Source organism: Leguminivora glycinivorella, chromosome 11 (genome assembly GCF_023078275.1).
Source record: "Leguminivora glycinivorella isolate SPB_JAAS2020 chromosome 11, LegGlyc_1.1, whole genome shotgun sequence".
In the NCBI taxonomy this organism is placed as follows: domain Eukaryota; kingdom Metazoa; phylum Arthropoda; class Insecta; order Lepidoptera; family Tortricidae; genus Leguminivora; species Leguminivora glycinivorella.
The window spans coordinates 3258458-3279635 of NC_062981.1; the positions used below are offsets into that span (position 1 = coordinate 3258458).

Genomic DNA, 21178 nt, shown 5'->3' on the forward strand with positions numbered 1-21178 from the left:
TCCGTCGACCGATAGTTTGCACGGTTGTGTGTATTTCCATTGTCCAGATTGCCGTCCGCGGTCGATTCACGACGGACGTCCGCGTAGTGTGTTCCTAGCTTGAAACTTATTTTCTGGGTTTATAATGTAAGCTTAGCTTAAAATCATGCCACAAGAACTACTTAGCTATCACTTAGCTATGTCACGAGTCGCCATATGTTAATGCCGAATTTAGTCCAAAAATGTGTCTATTTATTTCATTTTTTTTATTTTAAACCTTATTACATAGCATTAAGATTTAATAAGCCTTGCGTCATATCCAACTCAAAAAGCTGTGGTAGAGGTAGCTATCTACTTTGAAGTTTAAAGTACTTATTCAGGTTATTGAAAAACTGCCAAATAATAAATATACTAAATTATTATATGCAATGTACAATTAACTGATAAGAGGTGAATGAGAGTAATACTTTTTATAAGTATTATATGTAATATTTTATTTATAATATTTGATCAGGCATTTACGGATTAGCTAACTTCGTAAACGCAACAGTCAATACCAATGACCTTGAATTTGACAGTCACAGACAAGTCGAGAAGGTCGTGAGGTTTTTCAACAAACTCCTATCTTATATTGCATCACTTTTGTTACTTTAAAATAATACTACAAAATGGGAAGCGCTAACGCGAAAGCCGTGGATGCCAAGATGCCAGCGGCGCCGGCACCAGCCGCCACGGAGAAGAAGTTGAAGCCGTGCTGCGCCTGCCCGGAAACGAAGAAAGTCCGAGATGCCTGGTAAGGTTATGTTCCTTATTTACCTCGAGTTATATTATGCAATCACGTTAAATTGATATACTTTGTTATTCGGAAATAATTTACTTTCATTAATACCTGTAGCCTTAAAATTTGGTTCATACTTATTCGCCAAACATGGTCATGGTTGTTTTGCGTAGTATAGTTTGTGCTAGATTTCCTCTAAGTCTACATTTAGTACACCTACTTACAAGGTTAAATTTATTATTCTCCACTACCTAGGTTGTCTGGAAGAGATCGCTCTTTAGCGATAAGACCGCCTCTTGTTTTACCTCTTAAGTTGTTGTTTATACTTGCTATGTTGTTTCGTGTATTGAGGTGTGCAATAAAGAGTATTTGTATTGTATTGTATTGTATTGTCATCTTTTCAACGCACTTCCTTATTGCTATCTAGTTTCTTAACTGTTGTCAGGATAAATGAAAAGTCCTTTATTCACAACATGCGCCAATTCTTCAGATTTGAACAAGTTTAATTTTTAATTTAATTATAATTTTATTTTATTTATTTAGGATTACCAACAGATAATACATCTTGTATGCTCTTAAATCTAGTTACAAAAGTCTTAACTGATGCTTATCTAATTACAGGTAACCACAACTTACATAGGTGTCTTTTACCAGTGAACTACAACTAAACATGCAATACCTAAACTTATTATTACCTAATAAATACATAATTCAATTTTAATTCAACATGTTATTTTTATGTTGGCTCATCTCCCCTTATAACATAGAACACTCTAACCCTTTAACTTGTTAAGTCTCAGAATGTGCTAGAATACTTAAAGAAATAGAATTGTAGATTAATTTAAATATGGTACTGTGAAATTGTAACTGCAAAATTAGGACATTAATTGCCCTCCAATCAACACATCATTTATAAGTCATAAAGCGCTGCCAGGTTGACTTTGGTCATTAACATGCCTTTGCATATTAATTAAACTTAAAATTAAAATGAATATTTATTATTTCCAGCATAATGGAGAAGGGCGAGGAAAACTGCGGCCATCTCATAGAAGCGCACAAAGCCTGCATGAGATACCTGGGTTTCAACATCTAAAAACAATATTATTTTAAGACGGTATTTCCATTGGTAATATTTGACTAATAACCTTATACAACTCTGACAGGACACATATATATGGCAAATATAGTCAGTTGAAGTACCCAAATGTCCAATTTTGGATGATACAGTAAGGGTGAAGTCACATTATCAGCAATCAAGCCACATTTTGTGTATGAGAAATTGTTAGTATGAAAATTCGCATGCATGCTTTTGAGCTTTCGGATGCATAAGCGTCTTCATACTAACAAGCATTTTCTCATACACAAGATGTGGCTTGGTGCTGATAGATGTGACTTCACCCTCAGTGCGTTTTCACATTATCCGATCCGATATCGGATGTCGGACCGATATCCCATACATTACAGGCGCCATCTTGGATTTTTTCTATTGAAATCCTTCCGACATCCGATATCGGATCGGATAATGTGAAAATGCACTAAGGATCAGACCAGTAACTAATTTTTCTCTACTTTACTACGGGCTTCAAAGATTAATCCTAGTTCCAGTCTTACAATATTAGTAAGTAACAATCTAAACTTGATAATAATAAGCTGTTTGTGTTTGCACAAGTTTATTTAAGTTCACAGAGAAATTACTATTGTATCTGTTTTTTTTTTTTGTGGAAAGCTCTGACTAAAAGTGGGATTAAATTGCAACAGGTTTGAATATTTGATTTTAACTTTGTCCTGTACTGCCCTACAAAAATTATCAGTCAGTATACAATTGCATTTTATTAATTAACTTTATTTGTAGTACTTAAATATTATGATTGAAAACCAAATAATACAAACAAAATTAAGGACTTAGTATAAAAGTGAGTGATTATCTAGTATTTTAGCTATACCTAGTTTAGTATTTTAAAATCTCATTTATGTAGGTTATATACTAGAATGTCAGACAAAATTCTTTGAGCTTTATGAAAAAGTAGTTTTGGTCTAAGATGTAGTTTTTTTTTCTGGTCAATTAGATTTCATGTTATGTTCACATTGAAAAAATTGTGTGACAACTTTTTGCATAATCTTCGCAAATGCAGACACTGTTTATTTCCATTTTATTACTAAGTCTGCATTAGGAACGTATTTATTTTCATTAATGTAAATAAAATAAATAATTGTTTGTTATATTCGGACAGTATTATTTGGAACTCCCCGGTATTTTCCTTGCAAGGTCTAGTTCCGCCATATTCAACCTTCTGTATGAGGACCAAAGACGATTTTGCAGCTTTGGGTAGCAAAGTGAATTTGCAAATGACATCCTGTAAAATAAGGTTGAGTACTGCTGAGTTAAGTATCACTACTTACCTTTATCACTTCATTGAGATGTTACATCAGACCGTCCCTTTCGCACTATTTATATAAGTGCGATAGGGAAGGCCTGCTGTTTAATCGTCTATCGCGCGACCATGATTGCCTGCCAAGTATTCAAATTAGTTGCACACATTGAATATCCCTTGAGCACATACTTGGAGGAGACAAGTACAGTCACCGGCATAAATGAGTGATGATTTCTAAACCTTGTTATATTAACGTCTTGTGTTTATTGTCATACGAATTTATCAAATTTTTTAAAGCGACAAGGTACAGAAGTCATTACTTCTTTATGATGGTGACTGTACCTATCAAATCAAACAAAATAAGAAAGCTATTAAATGTTTCTATTTTGTTTTAAAAGAGGTGGGCAAGGCGACATCTCTCTCAACAGATAATATATAAAAAATCATCTCCTACACCCAACAATTTCAACAGTTATTTAATACTTATTTTATAGGTCATTGACCTCTCAGATTCGCATTCCCACCCTCAACACAAGTAAAAGGTCTTAACTCCTACACAATTACTACCAGACTATACTATATTCTTCTAAACAAACAATAGATAAATGAGAAGTTTTACATTGTATTATCAGTGCCTCGTTGACCGCGGGCCGGCACACGTGATGGTCAAAATCAACGCGCGCAGAAACGTGAGACATGACTCGCGGAGCTCAGGGAATTCGACTTCTGACGACCACTACCACTATGAGTGAGTTTTTGTTATATTTCTGGCCAGGGACCATGGCACTTGATAGGGCCGGATACTGTGTACCTTTAAGTGACGATTCGTGTGAGTTTTATCCCGTTTTACATCATGCTCGCGCTGGTAAATACCTAACTATAAATTTATTTGTATAAAAAAAACATGTAAGTTATTACCTACTTAATAAAATTGTCAAAATATAGTCTACTAGGAAAGCTATATGTATTTATTATATCATGAACATACTTCTAACAGCCTGACCCAAGCCCAAACAGAACGACTTATTAGGGTTCCGTAGCCAAAATGGCAAAAACGGAACCCTTATAGTTTCGTCATGTCCGTCTGTCCGTCTGTCCGTCTGTCCGTCTGTCCGTCTGTCACAGCCGATTTACTCGGAAACTATAAGTACTACAGTGATGAAATTTGATGGGAATATGTGTTGTATGAACCGCTACAAAATTATGACACTAAATAGTAAAAAAAAGAATTGGGGGTGGGGCCCCCCATACATGTAACTGAGGGGTGAAAATTTTTTTTTCGATCTACATACCCGTGTGGGGTATCAATGGAAAGGTCTTTTAAAATGATATAAAGTTTTCTAAAAAACATTTTTCTTAAAGTGAACGGTTTTTGAGATATCAGCTCTCAAAGTCGTAAAAAGTATGTCCCCCCCCCTCTATTTTTATAACTACGGGGTATAAAATTCTAAAAAAAATAGAGGTGATGCATGCTAATTAACTCTTTCAACGATTTTTGGTTTGATCAAAGTATCTCTTATAGTTTTTGAGATAGGTTGATTTAACTGTAATTTTTTTTAAAATAGGAAATCGTTATACCTACTTGTTGGTTATAGGCAAAGACATATGTAACTCCGTACAGACGGATAAAGTCTAAGAAAAAAACGTAGGTACCTCAAAACCCTAGAGAAAAAGTTACGGTGGCCTAGATGGCGTTACACCTTTGGGCACCTTTGGGGAACGCTCGGTTAGATGGCCCTAATAATTAATATTTGACATTTTAACACATTTTACTTTGACAGTAACTCTCTATAATACTCGATCCTCTTTGGTTATAGGTAAAAATGCTATACATATATGTGCCTACCTACGTGTAAAACATAGTGTAAACGATTATGAGATTAAAGTCCTGTGCATGTCAGACAGCGCAAAAGGAGGATGTTATCAATTCGTTTATATGTTTTTCCCCTCACTAGCTCGGAAACACGTGTTTTGTCCTTTAATACCAGCGGGTAAAAACGCATTTTATCCACTAGTGGGTAAAGTAATTTGACCTTGAATAAAGTCAAATTAACTGCTTTAAAATTGATACGAGTAGGTGAATCTAGTAATAAAGATGATTTACCACCTGTGGAACTACTGAAAGCAGTGATAAACGCATTTTTTGCGTTGTAGTTTCCTCGCTATAGTGAGGGGAAAAGTTTTGTGTTACACTCGGGTGCAAATGTATTTTACTTCTCGTGTGTTAAAAAACTCGCAAGTTCAGGATTCTATTCTCGAACCACTCGCTTCGCTCGTGGTTCAACTATAGAATCCTTTCACTTGCTCGTTTTTCAATTCCACACTCGGCGTTAAAATACAACTTTGCCCCCTTGTATAACAAATAACTATTGTTTTCTGGAGAAGTTGTTTTTCTTGTCAATTTCCCAATAATCATCATCAATATCATCATCCATCATCTACTCTAGGGCGTCATCCATATATTACGTCACAGTGTAAGGGGGGGGGGGGGGGGTCATACTTAATGTGACGATCCCTGTTAAAGGGATACAAAAAAGTGTGACATAGGGGGGGGGAGGGGTCCAAAACCTGAAATTTGGTGTGACGTAATATGTGGATGATCCCTAGATAGTCTAGATGGGCCTTTTAAAATATTAAGAAAAACCGGACAAGTGCGAGTCGGACTCGCCCACTTCAATAGTTAAAATTATTTTATGTTACTCATATAACTCTTAAGTACCTAGAAGTAAAGACGTATAGCGCCAAGGAGTTTATAGGTACTCCTGTACATCGAATATATTTAGCCAGACACTAGGTAAATAGTTAACTTATATAAGCAAATTACATAGATTTAACTCCATCTATAAATACAGTAAACATTTAGGATGACGAAATATCGATTAGAGTTTCGTCATCATATCATATGTCGCAGTTTACGTGTCAATTAATAAATCAATAGAAAGTGCAGCGATAATTCATGCATACAGATAAAGGATCACGTCAAAATGGAGGAAAACCGACTGTCTGTCGGCAGTTTCTAAGGACCCATACGAGTACCTACACGAATAAGTTAAATAATGATCTCGTACAAAAATGAGGGAATTCCCTATGTTCTCGAGAAAAATGCAGCCTGCATGGTATCGTTCGATAGGACTTTCGAAGTTGTTAATAGGTAATAAGTACTAATAAAGGCTCGCTCCTTTTTCAGAGAATTAAGTAGGGCGTCGTTTGCAAGACAGGGGCTGCTATCCTCGTTCTGGGTCGTATCTGGTCCAACAGGTCTCCATTGCAGTTCAGCGGGGAAACGCAGCGGGAATAATGGGGACTTTTGAGCCAGGTACGATCCAGGGGGGGGGGCTATTTTAGGTTTGGTTGTGTTTTGTATTAATTATTTATTTTTATTATATTGTATTAATGACCCACTTGACATTTGTATACTATGACGAAGCCTGCGCTGTTTATTTTGTATGTAAGTTCATATGTGATTAATTACCTAAATAACTTTGAATTAAATTTTTTTTTATGGGAAGTACTAATTATAGCTATACATTACACATATTAAAAATTATAAGCCATATTTGCTTATATATAAGTAGGCAGGGATTAATTAAAACCAAAGAGGATCAAGTAATATTATAGAGAGTTATTGTCAAAGTAAAATATGTAATCTACAGTGCATAATAGACTGCCATCTCTCGACACAAGCTTAAAACTTTTGAACCTCAGGCACAGTATAATAAAGAGTACTATCGTACAGTATGGCCACTCCCGCTCCCCGCTGAAACCGCCGCCCACCCCCTCTCGGTTACCTCACAGTTACCGCCTGTCAAAAACGCGAACAGTCAACTTGTCATATCTCACTCATACAAGGATAGTACGCGTTCACCTACACGAGATTAGAATGTGTGCTAGTAACGAGCCTCTTTCATATATTTGATCGCCAGTGTCCGAGATGTGCCTCAGGTTTGAAAATTTGGCCCATATTCTTAGCTTGATATGTGTTAAAATGTCAAATATTAATATTAGCGCCATCTAGCCGAGCGTCCCCCAAAGGTGTAACGCCATCTAGGCCACCGTACCTTTTTCTATATGGTTCTGAGGTAAGTTTTTTTCTTAGACTGTAATTGTCTATACAGAGTTTACATATGTCTTTGATTAAAACCTATATATATTACTTGTAGACTACCTACCTACTTGTAGATTGTAATGTGTAAACCCTCGATAAGATTTTCGACTAAAGGACTATATAACTGGCCGAAATAATTAATTACTCTTGTAATGAATTTATTGGTTCATATTTGAGCATACCTAATCTGGCACGTGCGATACAGCACAGCCCGATAAATAGAACAGACTGCCAATGTTGTTAGAATTTATTGTGTAGTGTGTACCGAAATCATCCAATTCCTCATTTCTTCTTTAAAAAAAATATAAATGGGCTTACTCTTGGTCACAGACTGGCCAAAGGCAAAGACGTGGCCTACGATCGAGTGAGCTCACCCAGAAGATGCCAGTTCACCCTAGATTTGAAGGTTGCCAGAGCTTTCATTGTCTATAAGTATCTTTAGGAGTTGCTAATAATGGAGGGTTACTAATATAATCCTGTAAACTGTGACAGAATGAACATGCCCGGAATTTGGGGCCTTTTAAGCACTTCGAATAGATAGGCCCCTTTCTCACTGTTTTAAACCCACGTACCCCACCACAAATATATTTTAGGTATTTAATACTCCATCCTAGACTGCATAGGCACCGGAACTTAGGTACCATTAGGTGAGATTTAGGTATCTACCTAACTACCTTCTAAAAGGATATCTTCATATGTAGGTATCCTCTAATACCTACTTGACGAGGCGACGTCTAATATAAGTAATAAGATTTTGCAAAATTTCATTTATGGCACAAGCTTTTATCGCCGACTGTACCTTTCTTTCAACAGTCATCTACTGCTCTCCGAGACGTTTCTAAAAACCCCTTACTCGATGGGGATACGACGTTTCATAACAGGGTTCCTATGACCACCTTTCTGCATTCTGCTCCATCATCAGATCAGCTCCATTATACCATAACATTGCATTGTCACGTGATTTACATATGTGTGCAAAATTTCAGCTCAATCGGAAACCGGGAAGTGGGTCAAATTTAGCTTTACATTTTAGCGCACACTAACATACTAACTAGGCAAGTTGAATAAAAGCTTGTAAAAATGTCTTGCCTTTGTTACTACTTGTCTTTGTTCACTGATAAGAAGTAGAAACTAGGCTTCATCTGATTGCAAATTATTTATACACCAAATTACAATTAATAATATTGTTGTTAATCGTCTTGCAAATAGATTCACGATCATATATTGGAGCTCTATATATGATTGTAATATGCTATTCTTGGCTTTATCGGAATATATACCTACGTACATATTTAACATAACCTAAGATACAAAGAATATTGTAAAATTCGGTCATGTAAACAGAAACCACAGAATATATATAGTGCAAGTATAGAAGGCTCACTCCTTTGATGTTCACAAAATGCCGCCTTTCATAATTCGTACCTACATTATCAAACGGACCGCACGCGAGCAGCCGCAGCCGTTGAGTTCTATTGCGCCGCGCGAAGGTCGTCACCACTAAATGGGCCGCGAATTCGCGGCCGCCGACATGTACTAGACTTGTAGTAGCTCGTCGAAAGAATCGCGGAGTGAGCCGCCCCTGCCGAAACGAATTAATTATAGTGACCACGTATTCTTACTATCTTACTGTTAGCGGAGAGTAGCATCAAATAGAGGTTTTCACATTATCCGATCCGATATTGGATGTAGGACCGATATCCTATATATATATGTATATTATTTGACATCCTTCCTACCTCCGATATCGGATTGGATAATGTGAAAACGCTCTAACGATCTTGGCATTGGATGTCAATTGGGGCTGAACACAACGGGGCTGCATGCGTCTTTAAGACACTTTTCGACACAGTGATAATTAACAATCGCTGGTGATAATCAATAGAAGAAGGATAATGTATGACGTGTATAATGTGACGTGTGTGTGTGTGTGTGTGTGTGTGTGTGTGTGTGTGTGTGTGTGTGTGTGTGTGTGTGTGTGTGTGTGTGTGTGATGTGTGACGTGACTTATGACAGGATCGTATTGAAAATGAACCCAGAGTCAGGAGTCAAGGCAGGTGGCGGAGATGTCTCCAGTCGGCCCTTGAGTCATTTGTCTTTATCGGTCAATTTGTGCGTCGTTTGACCCTTGATGTAGTTGCAGCCGCCTTGCACCTGACTCTTGGTACTGATAATAAAGTAGTAAGGTGTTTAAGGCACTGTCCTTATACGGTACGACCTCTAGAGCTAAGTATTATGTAATACCACGTACCTAATACCCTTAATCTAGCCGTTTATTAAAGGTGCAAAGTGAGACCTCGCTTCTGCAGCTTTAATGTTAATAGTTACATACGTTATTTGACGATTATACTAGTGGTAACACACCTCATAACGGAGAACAATAATAGCATATATAAGTTCGAATAGGGTTCGAATCCCGATAAGATATTTGTTCCTGAGTCATGGATGTTTTCTATGTATATAAGTATTTATATATTATATATATCGTTGTCTGACAAGCCTTCTTGAACTTACCGTGGGCCTCAGTCAATCTGTGTAAGAATGTTCTATAATATTTATTTATTTATTGATATATAGGTATATCATATTATTGATCATGCATAGGCAAAATTTTACATCACTGTCTCACCAAAAACATTTACTTACGGTGGTCTCACACGGGGTGTTATAACATTTATGACATCTATTACAACACTGTTAAAACTCCACTTGTTTTAATCAAAACATTGACCCATTTCTGCGCAATAAACCAGCGTTGGCCTATAAACTATAAATCTCACAGATTAGCTTCTTGTGTAGCTATAGCAACTTGACTGTTTATAAACATGCATCTCAATACATAAACATTATACATATATAATGCTGACGAGCTTCGTCTCTGCACATTCGATCGACCGATCTGGGAAAGACCACGCTGAAACTATTTTTTAAATGGAATTTAAATTATCGACTTAGACTTAGAATAATCGACTAAGACTGAGCATAAAACTTAACAGTTATATTAATATTTTTTTGGAAATTTATAATATAAATTAATATATTTCTTATATAAATAGTGAGGCATACCATTAGGTACTGTGTAATGAGTTTTAAAATTGTTTGGAATCATATCTGACGTATTTTCGGTACGTATTTTTATCTTTATCCGATACCACCTTCAAGAAAAGACTGTACACCCATTTTAAAGGCCGGCAACGCACTTTCAACACTTCTGGTGTTTAGGGTGTTATGGGCGGCAGTGATCGCTGCCCATCAGGCGACCTGTCTGCTCGTTTACCTCCTACCCCATAAAAAAAGAATACTGTAAAGTCATTTGGAAATGGTCACTTTTATAGGTAACATACTCGGTAACATAGTAATAACAAGTATACTTTAACATATATTTTTTTGCTTTTTTAGAATATTTGGCAGTGGAGAATCAGATCTATCTGAAGACGAACATTTCTTTGACGACAGGCAACATCAACTGTCCTACACATATGCGTAAGTAATTTCTTACTTAATTTTATTAATAGCTACCTATTTGCACAGATTAAGAAATAGTTACCTATTTGTTTATTATATTCTGAGAACTGTTAAAATTGTAAGCATGGAAACAATTAAAATAAATGCAGGTACCTAGGTGAAAAAGAAACATGAAAAAGATCGTAATGAAAATTAAATAATACCTAATTGTGAGTATATACTTAGTTTACTCGTACCTAAGTTTTAGGCCACTCTTTAAAAACTACACTCTCGTCATTTGTTGTAAGTAAATAATAATTTAATAAATTGTCATTGTATAACGTATGCAACCCAAGGTTTCGAAATACTTACCTTAACATTGGGTCAACAAAATAAAGCTTTATCTCCGACGATCCACACATTAATACGTAAACACATACTTATCTAAATAGCCGTATAAGTAGGTACACAAATGTGTATATGTAATCGAATATTTGCGTATATTAGTGTAGTATTTATAGTAACTTCGTCGTAGTAAAGAAGAGGGTAGATTCTAGTAGAAACTAAGTGAGTTTTGTCAATAAGTTATACTTATGATTTTGGTAAAAAGTTAAACTTGTTTCAAAAACCGGCCAAGAGCGTGTCGGGCCATGCTCAGTGTAGGGTTCCGTAGTTTTCCGTATTTTTCTCAAAAACTACTGAACCTATCAAGTTCAAAACAATTTTCCTAGAAAGTTTTTATAAAGATCTACTATTGTAATTTTTTTCATATTTTTTGAACATAGGGTTCAAAAGTCAGAGGGGGGGGGGACGCAATTTTTTTTCCTTTAGAAGCGATTATTTCCGAAAATATTGATATTATCAAAAAACGATCTTAGTAAACCCTTCTTCATTTTTAAATACCTATCCAACAATATATCACACGTTGGGGTTGGAATGAAAAAAAATATCCGCCCCCACTTTACATGTAGGGGGGGTACCCTAATAAAACAGTTTTTTCCATTTTTTATTTTTGCTTTTTGTTGGCGTGATTGATATACATATTGGTACCAAATTTCAGCTTTCTAGTGCTTACAGTTACTGAGATTATCCGCGGACGGACGGACGGACGGACGGACGGACGGATGGACGGACGGACGGACGGACGGACAGACAGACATGGCGAAACTATAAGGGTTCCTAGTTGACTACGGAACCCTAAAAATTAGACGAAGTGAATGTGGTTACGCCACCGCATTATCAATGGTAAATATATTACAAACATTATAGTATGTATTTTATTAATGTAGGTATCTTTTATTTCAGTAAATATATCCTCTTATCTTCTTAATGTAAAAAAAATGTTATCATTCTGGTGTCCGCTGGTTTATTCTATGTAATTCTAGATTTGAATTGTAGTTTGTTCTAACCTACATCATATCAGCTAGGTACCCTGATACACTGCTCTGCTCACAACAAAAAAACTCTCATACTATGCGTTACCACATTATCCGATCCGATATCGGATGTAGGACCGATATCCCATATATTTAAGCCGCAATATTTGATGTTTGCCATAGAAATATACTTCCTACATCCGATATGTGAAAACGCACTAACAGTACAAGTACCTAATAACTTAGATATTAAGTACTAGTATATCTACAAGTAGGTGCAAGTAGTTGCTTAACGGCACAGAAATGTACTGAACATTGTTCATCGTCATCCTCTTGCCCTTATCCCAGCCACTTGGGGTCGGCGGTCGGCGCAGCGTGTCTTCCTCTTCCATATATCTCTATCTCTATCACCCGTCATCTCATTAGTGAACATTGTTATAATACTCACGTAACAAATATACTTAAAGCTGCTTTTTACTTAAAGCTGGAGAATAGTTATTTGTTTTACAAGGGGGCAAAGTTGTTGTTTAACCGCACGTGCCAATATTGAACCGCGAGCGTAGCGAGTGGTTTAAAAAAGTGGAATCTTGAGCGTTGAGAGGGTTTCAAGGCACGAAGGTTAAACAAACTTTGCCACCGGGTGAAACACAAATTTTTCACCACACCAACACTAACAAAATACTAACTATATGAAACATCAAATTAAATCAAATCCATCATGAAATTACTTTGCACTCTTGTGGATAAAATGCAATTTTGCTATCTGTTTTCGAATAGCAAAGTAAGCCTAAACAGTTGGTGTGGTGAAAATAAAGTTATCAACTTTAATTTACAGATCAGGGAGTAGCGTGAGCGTCGAGACAGTTAACTTCAGGGAAAGTATGGCGCGGGTGGAGGCGGCGCCCTTGCTGGGGTCGGCCCAGCCGCCCTACAAGACTATCACACATAATCCGGTTAGTTCAAAACCAAGGATGATTTATATGTATAGGATTTAAAATTTTCATGCTAAGAATCGTACCTACCTCGATTTTTTAGCGCCACCCTATTAAATACTATCATAACTACCCCGAGTGCGTTTTCACATTAATATACATACATACATACATACAATCACGCCTGTATCCCATAAAGGGGTAGGCAGAGCACATGAAACTACTAAAGCTTCAGTGCCACTCTTGGCAAATAAGGGGTTGAAAGAAAACGAAACTGTGACATTGCAGTGACAGGTTGCCAGCCTCTCGCCCACGCCACAATTTAACCCAATCCCACAGTCGCCTTAACACAGTCACATTAATATCATTATCATTTTATAGTAAAAATATTTGGGGAAAATATTATTTTTGCCACTTCTAGGCTGCGAAACAGCGCCATCTAATTTAAGCCTAAAAGGCCCATAGATTTCAGGGGTACGCTTTTTTGTATGGGTTTTGTCTGTCCCGCGGTATTAAATCGTCCTTGATGTATAGTTATGTTTACTGTGTACTGGAAACGTGTATGAAGGAGTGGCGCTGGTTGTCAGAAATATACGCCAACTTAAAATGGGCAAGTGTTATATGAATGCTAGCGGCGACCGTTGGAACTACTGACACCATACTATTTAACTTGGAAGAGCCAACGAAATGAGGGCATCATGTCGTGAACTTAGTGAATAACTTATTAAGTATTTAGTATGAATGTTTAGTTACCATAGCTTTTTTTTTTATTTCCAGGACCCGACAAACACAATTTATGAATATAAGAAGAATATAGACAATTCAATCAAAGTAGACTCTAAAAAACAAAGTTCTCTAGTTACAATGTAAGTATAAATAAATCATAAATTTGTATATGACCCAAAATAAATAATATAAGTTTAATATTTACCCATAGATTTATCGCACTAATTCAAATAGCCTAAATTATCAGTATTGCTACTTGTCAATAGATGTCGCGAGTCGCGACGAATGAAAAGTCTAATGCTCAACAATTTTTAGCTAATATTACAATAGTATTAGTATTAATCAGTATTCTGTTTTCAATCCCTTCTGCTTGTTAATATTGTATAAGTTGTAATAATATTTTTTTGGCAGAAGAGACACTTGTTGACACCTAGTGTCGAGTAGTGGTACTTTTACGCTATTTGACGCGTGATTGATAACTCGCATTTACTGCTGTATGGAGTTACAACACTTTCCTTACTTATTCTCTATGATAATACCTACGTATATGTATATACCTATTATTACCTATATAGGGTGTTACCAAAGTCGTCAAATACCATTTTTGAAATGCCTCTAAAATGTATTTCTTCTTCAGTTTTTCAGTATGGAACACAGTGATGGGTTCCTCCCTGCTGACCATGGCTTGGGGCGTGGAGCGCGCTGGTTTGCCCGCAGCACTGGTACTGGTCGCTTTTATGTCCGCTTTGTGTTTATACACGGCGTATGTGCTGCTCAGAGTTAATAAACATCATGGTAAGTATATCGGAAGCAATCTTTGAACTTGTGTTGGGGAAAGTTTTGAGGGGGATCTTCAACCTAGATTTGGAATTCGACAAGCGAAATAGAGACAATTGGTGCTGAAGCAGTGACTATGTTCAACAGTAACACCCTTAACTAACCGTCGTTAGACTTTATGCCCTTGTAATAAGGATTACAAATGTACAGCTAACAGTGTTGCCGATGGAAGAAAGACTAATGAAGAAGAGCGGTCAATCCTATGAACTATCAACTTTGAACATTGGGCGGGGTGACATCTAGTTTGTTTGTAAAGCATTTGCGACCTACATAATTAGGCCAAATGTAGCATGCAAGTCAAGGGAGTGGGCGCGCTATTTGTCTTCTGACAGTTTCTCAATCAGAAGTCCCAGTGTAAAGTCTAACAACGTACTAAACTTCTACGCTTAAGATCAGAACGCTTCTATATATATATTTCGACAGGCACAGTGACGTGTGAGGTCCCAGCTCTATGCCTGTCCCTCCTCGGGCCGTGGGCGGCGCGCGTGGCGCACGGTTTCAGCTTACTGGTACTTCTGGGCGCCAACGTAGTGTATTGGATACTGATCACTAACTTCCTCTACTTCACCGTCAATTACTTAGCAGGTGAGTCATTAAACTATCAATTCTTACTCGTACTCTGGCATAACAAACTTGTTAAACAAAAATGGAGGTAAATTAAAAAAATGCGCGCGCAGTGTTGATTACCAATGGAATATTTGAATGTCGCGTCGTGCCTACTGACAAATTGGGTCTTTTATTGAGGTATCCACTAAATTATCCCACTTTTTGCCTTTGCAAATTAGTTTTATTTTCATGATTGCTCGCTATTTACTTAATCAGACAGAGATTATGAGAGATTGGACCATTGAACGTCATTATATTGTTAGATATGACGCCAACGGTAATCACTATTAGTGCCTACTTAGAAAGAAACGTATTTATTATAACACCTATATCAGATTTTATATTTATATTTATATATTTATATTCCACAGATCTTTCCAGTCCAAACGCGACCTACCCAACAGCGCTGCTCTGTCCAAAGCAAGCGGGCATCAACGGGTCGCTCCTCATACCCGAGCCACACGATTCCAGCTACTGGGGACTCCACACCACGGTGCCTTTTTATGTGGCACTACTCGTTTTCCCGTTGCTCAATTTTAGCAATGTGTCTTTCTTCACCAAGTTTAATTCACTAGGTAAGTCATATCCATAAAACTACTTTCTTGTAGTACTACTAATCTGTCGATAGATAGCGATACTAGGTTTCTCAAAGACATCGTTAGAGAGACTTCCTTATTTACTTGCATATCAGTGCCTTTTTATGTGGCACTACTTGTTTTCCCGCTCCTCAATTTTAGCAACGTGTCCTTTTTAACCAAGTTTAATTCTTTGACAATGTTTTTTCTTGTAGTACTTCTATCCGTCACTAGATGGCGCTACTAGGTTTTTCGAAGACATCCGTTAAAGAGGCTTCCTTACTTCCTGAGCAACTACGTTACAGTGCCTTTTAATGCGGAACTACATACTTGTCTTTTGATGTTCCTTTGGATGCTTTAAAAGCAGTGGCAGCAAAATGACTATGCATTGGCTTTGAAACTTAAATCCTTCAGGATTTTTTTTAAATTCTTTGCTTTATTCATTAAACATATGTCAATTGGCTCCCTTGTGTTGTGACACAATTATTCCTTCGCAGGAACCCTCTCCGTGGTCTACCTACTGATATTCGTGATAGTAAAAGGCTGGGGCTGGGGCGTCAACGTAGCCCCGACGCCAGGGGAGGTCCCTGCGAGCACGGACGCGGCTGTTTTGAGCGGGATGCTGGCGCTTTCGTTCTATATACACAATATCATCATCACTATTATGAGTAATAACGAACGGCAGGAGAAAAACGTGAGTACATTACATATATGTGTCACTAGATGGCGTTAGTAGCTGAACGATTAGACGTATTAATGTGGAGCAGAGCAGGTTTGAGCGGCATGCTCAGCACTCTTTCGTTCGTACATACACAATATTCTTCTACAGTCTAATACGGACATCTATTGTCAGTACTCGCCGCTAGATGTCGACTGTATTCCACAGTTAGCACTGTTTTCTTTACTTATTTCTTTATGACCATGCAGTAGTTTATTTGAACTCAGTTTTTTTATATTTTTTCAGGGGCGGGATTTGACGATAGCCTTTGTGCTAGTAACCATGACGTATCTCTTAGTGGGCGCAGTGTTTTACATATGCTTCCCTCTTGCCAAGTCCTGTATTGAAGACGTAAGTGACGTAACCTGTTTTTAGTCATTTCCTTTTGCAGAATACTAAAATCATAACTAATAAATGCGACATCTATTGGGCATTATCATCTTTTCAATCTTAAGTCAATGTGATACGTGACAAGGGGCGCCCTCTGTCGGTCATTAGTGTGTCGATCACTTGGTACCTTACCTAGTGTTTGTATTTTGTTCTTGATACTTGTACTAATATGTATTCTGTGTCTCGATCGTATTTTTGTTTACAGAATATATTGAATAACTTCGAAATGCATGACACTATGACTGCAGTGGCGCGGGCGCTTCTGCTATTTCAAGTAAGTTTAAATAATTATTATAAAGGAATGGACATGTCCTAGTTTAAAATAGAAAGCAAAATTCTGAATTTGTGTCAAATTGTTTTAATATTTCATGTTCTCATAGATCTTGTATCATAACATAAATTGTTATACTAAAAGGTGTGCATTAAAAGATTCTTTAAAAAAACACGACAGAATTTTATTCGTAAGTACTTAGTAATATTTTCTGTTTCTACTCTGTCGCTATCCCAAGTTTTTACCGTACCGTGTACCTATTTCCGAAAATGTGTTTATATTTCAGGTTATAACTGTGTACCCGCTGGTTGCCTATATGCTTCGTTCCGAAGCGCTGCTTCTCCTGCCGATCAGCAACGCGAATAAAGCACGCATGAAATTCACTATCGGCATAAATATTGTCATCGTGGCTATGTGTGTCACTGTGGCCTGTCTATGTCCTAATATAGGGACTATTATTAGGTGAGATATATATTTCAGGCTATAACCAATATATGAATAACACGAGACTCCAGTCTCCTTCATGAGGGGACCGATTTTTGAATCTCAAACGCACGATTTCGCCATTCGGAAAAAGATGAAAAGCTATTTTTGAAAAAAAAGAAAACCAGCGCTTGTATTTTGGAATCTAGTAACAATTACTACTCGTTTTTAATCCTATTAGTAGAATTTCTCTACTAATAGAACTGCTCTACGGTTAACTGGAAGAAATCCCTTAATGGGATAAGTTCATCTTTGTACAAATGATGTGTGCGTTATTTTTATTTTTGTACAATAAAGTGTATTACTACTACTAATACTAATACTAGTAGTGGAGATATTCATGAACGAAATGCACAAAAGCGAATAATCGAATTTAAAAAACCGGGCCTCAGGGGGACGATTTCTGAATCTCGAACGCGAGATTTTGTCACTTGAATGCCAGTTGAAAACGTAATGAGGAGGCACACTGACATTTTCTCCCGCCAGGCGGCGCCTGTGCAAGTGCCCAGGCATGTCACTGTCATTCATATGTGTAAGAGAAAAAAAAAATAACTTCTCGCTCTTATGAAATTTTTTATCTGTGCAATGGACTAATAGGGTGGCGCCATCTGTCATAACCTTTGAGTGCGCCTCCTCATTCCATAGCAGGTTATATTATTATCGTAGTCGACATCTATCGGCAAGTAGCAAAATTAACAATTGTCAACCATTAAGCTAGGAACACATTAGTGCGTTTTCACATTATCCGATCCGATATCGGATGTCGGACCGATATCCCATACATTACAGGCGCCATCTTGGATTTTTTCTATTGAAATCCTTCCGACATCCGATATCGGTTCGGATAATGTGAAAACGCACTTAGGCGGACGCGGCTGATAAGTGTGCACAGTCATAAAATATCCAGCTCGCCAGATGACGTCCGGACGTTCGTGCGCTAAAGGCCACGTCCACGGCTTACGACTTTTTGCACAATTGGACGCTCGTCCATGGACGCGACCCATAATTTGTTCCTAGCTTTATCCTGCTGTCCCACACCTATCTCCACAAATTCTAAATTCACCACTAGCGACACCTATCATATTGTAATCTGTTTCAGATACACAGGAGCGGTGAGCGGTCTAGTACACGTCTTCGCGCTTCCCTCCATCCTGCAAGTCAGGTCTCTGCAGCTTCGTGGAAAACTGACCTATTGGAAACTGTTGTTATACTTCCTTATTGTCGCGTTCGGCGTCGTCAATTTGGTCATGCAGTTTTTTATAAAGGAGTGACGCTTAGTGTAAAGTGAGGACGCTATAACAAATTGTATCTAGCTAGGCTTACAACTAATAGGGATGACGACTACATAAAAAATGGCATTCTGTTTAGTCCGTCAGTAAGATCGTCCAAAAATACTGAACACACAATTTTCGCTTTTTCTAATTAATGAAAAAATACAAAGATATAGAGCATCAAAGTTCCGGAGGGCGGCTTGGGTCGTCACTTCTAAGTGACAATTGTACCTAGGCGTGACGTCACGCGAAACTTCAACGCACTGTACCGTCGTTATTTTTCGTTTACGAGAAAAAAGAAAAAAATACGTGTCTAAAATTCTTTTACAATCTAACTGACGGACTAATTAGTTTTTTTTAGTCGTCTCGCCTATTTAAAAGTGGACAAGTCAGCACATTTAGATCATTAGTAATGCTTTGCCATTTGTTTTAGCTATATCTTTACCTAAAGTCTGCAAATATTCACACCATTTCGGCCTATTAGAGTTACTCCAGCGACATCTAACGATAGTGTCAGACTCTAACTCAATTTCAAGTGACTTTTGTATTGACTGTTTTCTGACCAATATCTAAATAAATAAGGTCAGAGCGCGTACACACTTCATTAATATTTTCTTAAGTGTTCTGAAAATTATTCCACATTAGACTTTTCGTTCGTCGCGACATCTATTGACAAGAAGTACAGTACTTAGAAAATGAAGTGAAGGCGTCTAGGAAAGTACTAAGCGCATTTGTAAGAAAACTGGTGTATGGATGTTTACTTATTTTTAGATGGCCAAGAGAACTTTGCATGTCATTTGTGACGAATTAACGATTTCAAATGTACAATGAATTGCAAAAGTGCATGGCGAATTTATCAATGAATTCATTCATAATTTGTCCATGCAATTTCGCAGCTCACTGTATGTATTTGAAAACATGCATGATGTTTATGAATTTTGTTAGTTATTTCAATTAAAATCGGTGCAAAATTAGATTACACAAATTATAGTAACTATGATTGAATTAATTGTGATTCATTTGTGAAGTAAATTTCGTGTAAAACTATTATTTAGTTAGATATTAATTTAAAATAAATTATATATTAAGTACAATGACTTATTTTCACACCTTCGTGTCTTAATAACAAATATTATGATATCTAAAAATAGAAAGAAACTTGGAAACTATCCCGTCTAGTCATATTTTATAACACTAAAGGATGAGATTTGTATTGAAAAATAAAGAAAAATAAATAAACATGTGTACTTATTTTATTTTATAAAATAACATTCAAAACAATATAATTCCTTTGGTAACATGGATTTTATTTAATATTGCAATTTTTGTGCCTTAATGTTACACATTTTAAAACATTAAATCACCCAAAACACTGTACAAGTAATTAATTAGCGTATTTCATTCACATCAATAAAATCTTTCAAAACAAATATTTAATATGTGATAAAATCTGTTATAACACTTATAACATACATACAATCACGCCTGTTTCCCCTAAAGGGGTAGGCAGAGCACATGAAACTACTAAAGCTTCAGTGCCACTCTTGGCAAATAAGGTTGAAAGAAAACGAAACTGTGACATTGCAGTGACAGGTTGCCAGGCTCTCGCCTACGCCACAATTTAACCCATATCCCACAGTCGCCTTCTACGACACCCACAGGAAGAAAGGGGGTGGTGAAATTCTTAACCCGTCACCACACAATCTGTTATAAATAGTGTAAATATTACATAAAAACCTTTCCGATTTCAGAAACTTTTTTTTAAAATTATAAATGGGCTTACTCATGGCCACAGACTAGCCGAGGCGAAGACGTGTCATACGATAGAGCGAGATTGCCCAGAAGATGCCTGTTCACCCTTCATTTGAAGGTTGTTATGCGAGTTAAATACTTAACAAGGTCCTCAGCAATAATGTCAGTTCTTTGTATTTGAAAATAGAAAATAAAAGTGGTTAAATTTTCACTTCCTCTTAGAACCACTTTAGACTCATTTAGGAACTCACATGCGATTCTACATTGCGTAATTGTCATCATGACACTTAAATGCGCAGGCGCAAGATGGCGCTGATTGTCACCAACGACAATGGACGCGTTCAGGTTATCATTGTTAAGGCTGTGTTGAACATTTTGCGTTTGTGGCCCACAAATGGTCTCACCAGAAGACCCGCGGTTATGGCTATGACGGGACCATTTCGTGGTAAACTGTTATTGATAGGGTACAGGGGGGTTATTTCAACTGGGGGGCAATTACAACTGATCCATTTTTTCCACGATTTACAATGTTTGCATTATTAAATAGAGTGTCCACCGGTTAT

The 21178-nt window shown here is 37.1% G+C and overlaps 2 protein-coding genes across 4 annotated transcripts; both read left to right on the forward strand.

The window, feature by feature from the left end:
* The first annotated feature begins 554 nt into the window (after positions 1-554).
* LOC125231041 (cytochrome c oxidase copper chaperone) lies at positions 555-2979 on the forward strand. The gene is made up of 2 exons (XM_048136384.1): positions 555-772; positions 1766-2979. Exons 1-2 carry the CDS (start codon positions 648-650, stop codon positions 1848-1850), a joined length of 210 nt encoding a protein of 69 aa, XP_047992341.1. The 5' UTR covers positions 555-647; the 3' UTR covers positions 1851-2979.
* A 765-nt stretch (positions 2980-3744) lies between these two features.
* On the forward strand, positions 3745-20106 carry LOC125231040 (sodium-coupled neutral amino acid transporter 9 homolog). 3 transcript variants are annotated; one of them, XM_048136381.1, is made up of 12 exons: positions 3745-3877; positions 10634-10717; positions 12890-13007; positions 13764-13852; positions 14350-14507; positions 14973-15134; positions 15527-15730; positions 16228-16424; positions 16695-16799; positions 17044-17112; positions 17396-17571; positions 18692-20106. In XM_048136381.1, the coding sequence occupies exons 1-12, from the start codon at positions 3792-3794 to the stop codon at positions 18861-18863; spliced, it is 1620 nt and encodes a 539-aa protein (XP_047992338.1). In that variant the 5' UTR covers positions 3745-3791; the 3' UTR covers positions 18864-20106. The 3 variants fall into 3 exon arrangements, with proteins under 3 accessions (XP_047992338.1, XP_047992339.1, XP_047992340.1); XM_048136382.1 differs by lacking the exon at positions 3745-3877 and adding an exon at positions 10140-10359; XM_048136383.1 differs by lacking the exons at positions 3745-3877; positions 10634-10717 and adding exons at positions 11238-11301; positions 11878-11923.
* The last annotated feature ends 1072 nt before the right edge of the window (positions 20107-21178 follow it).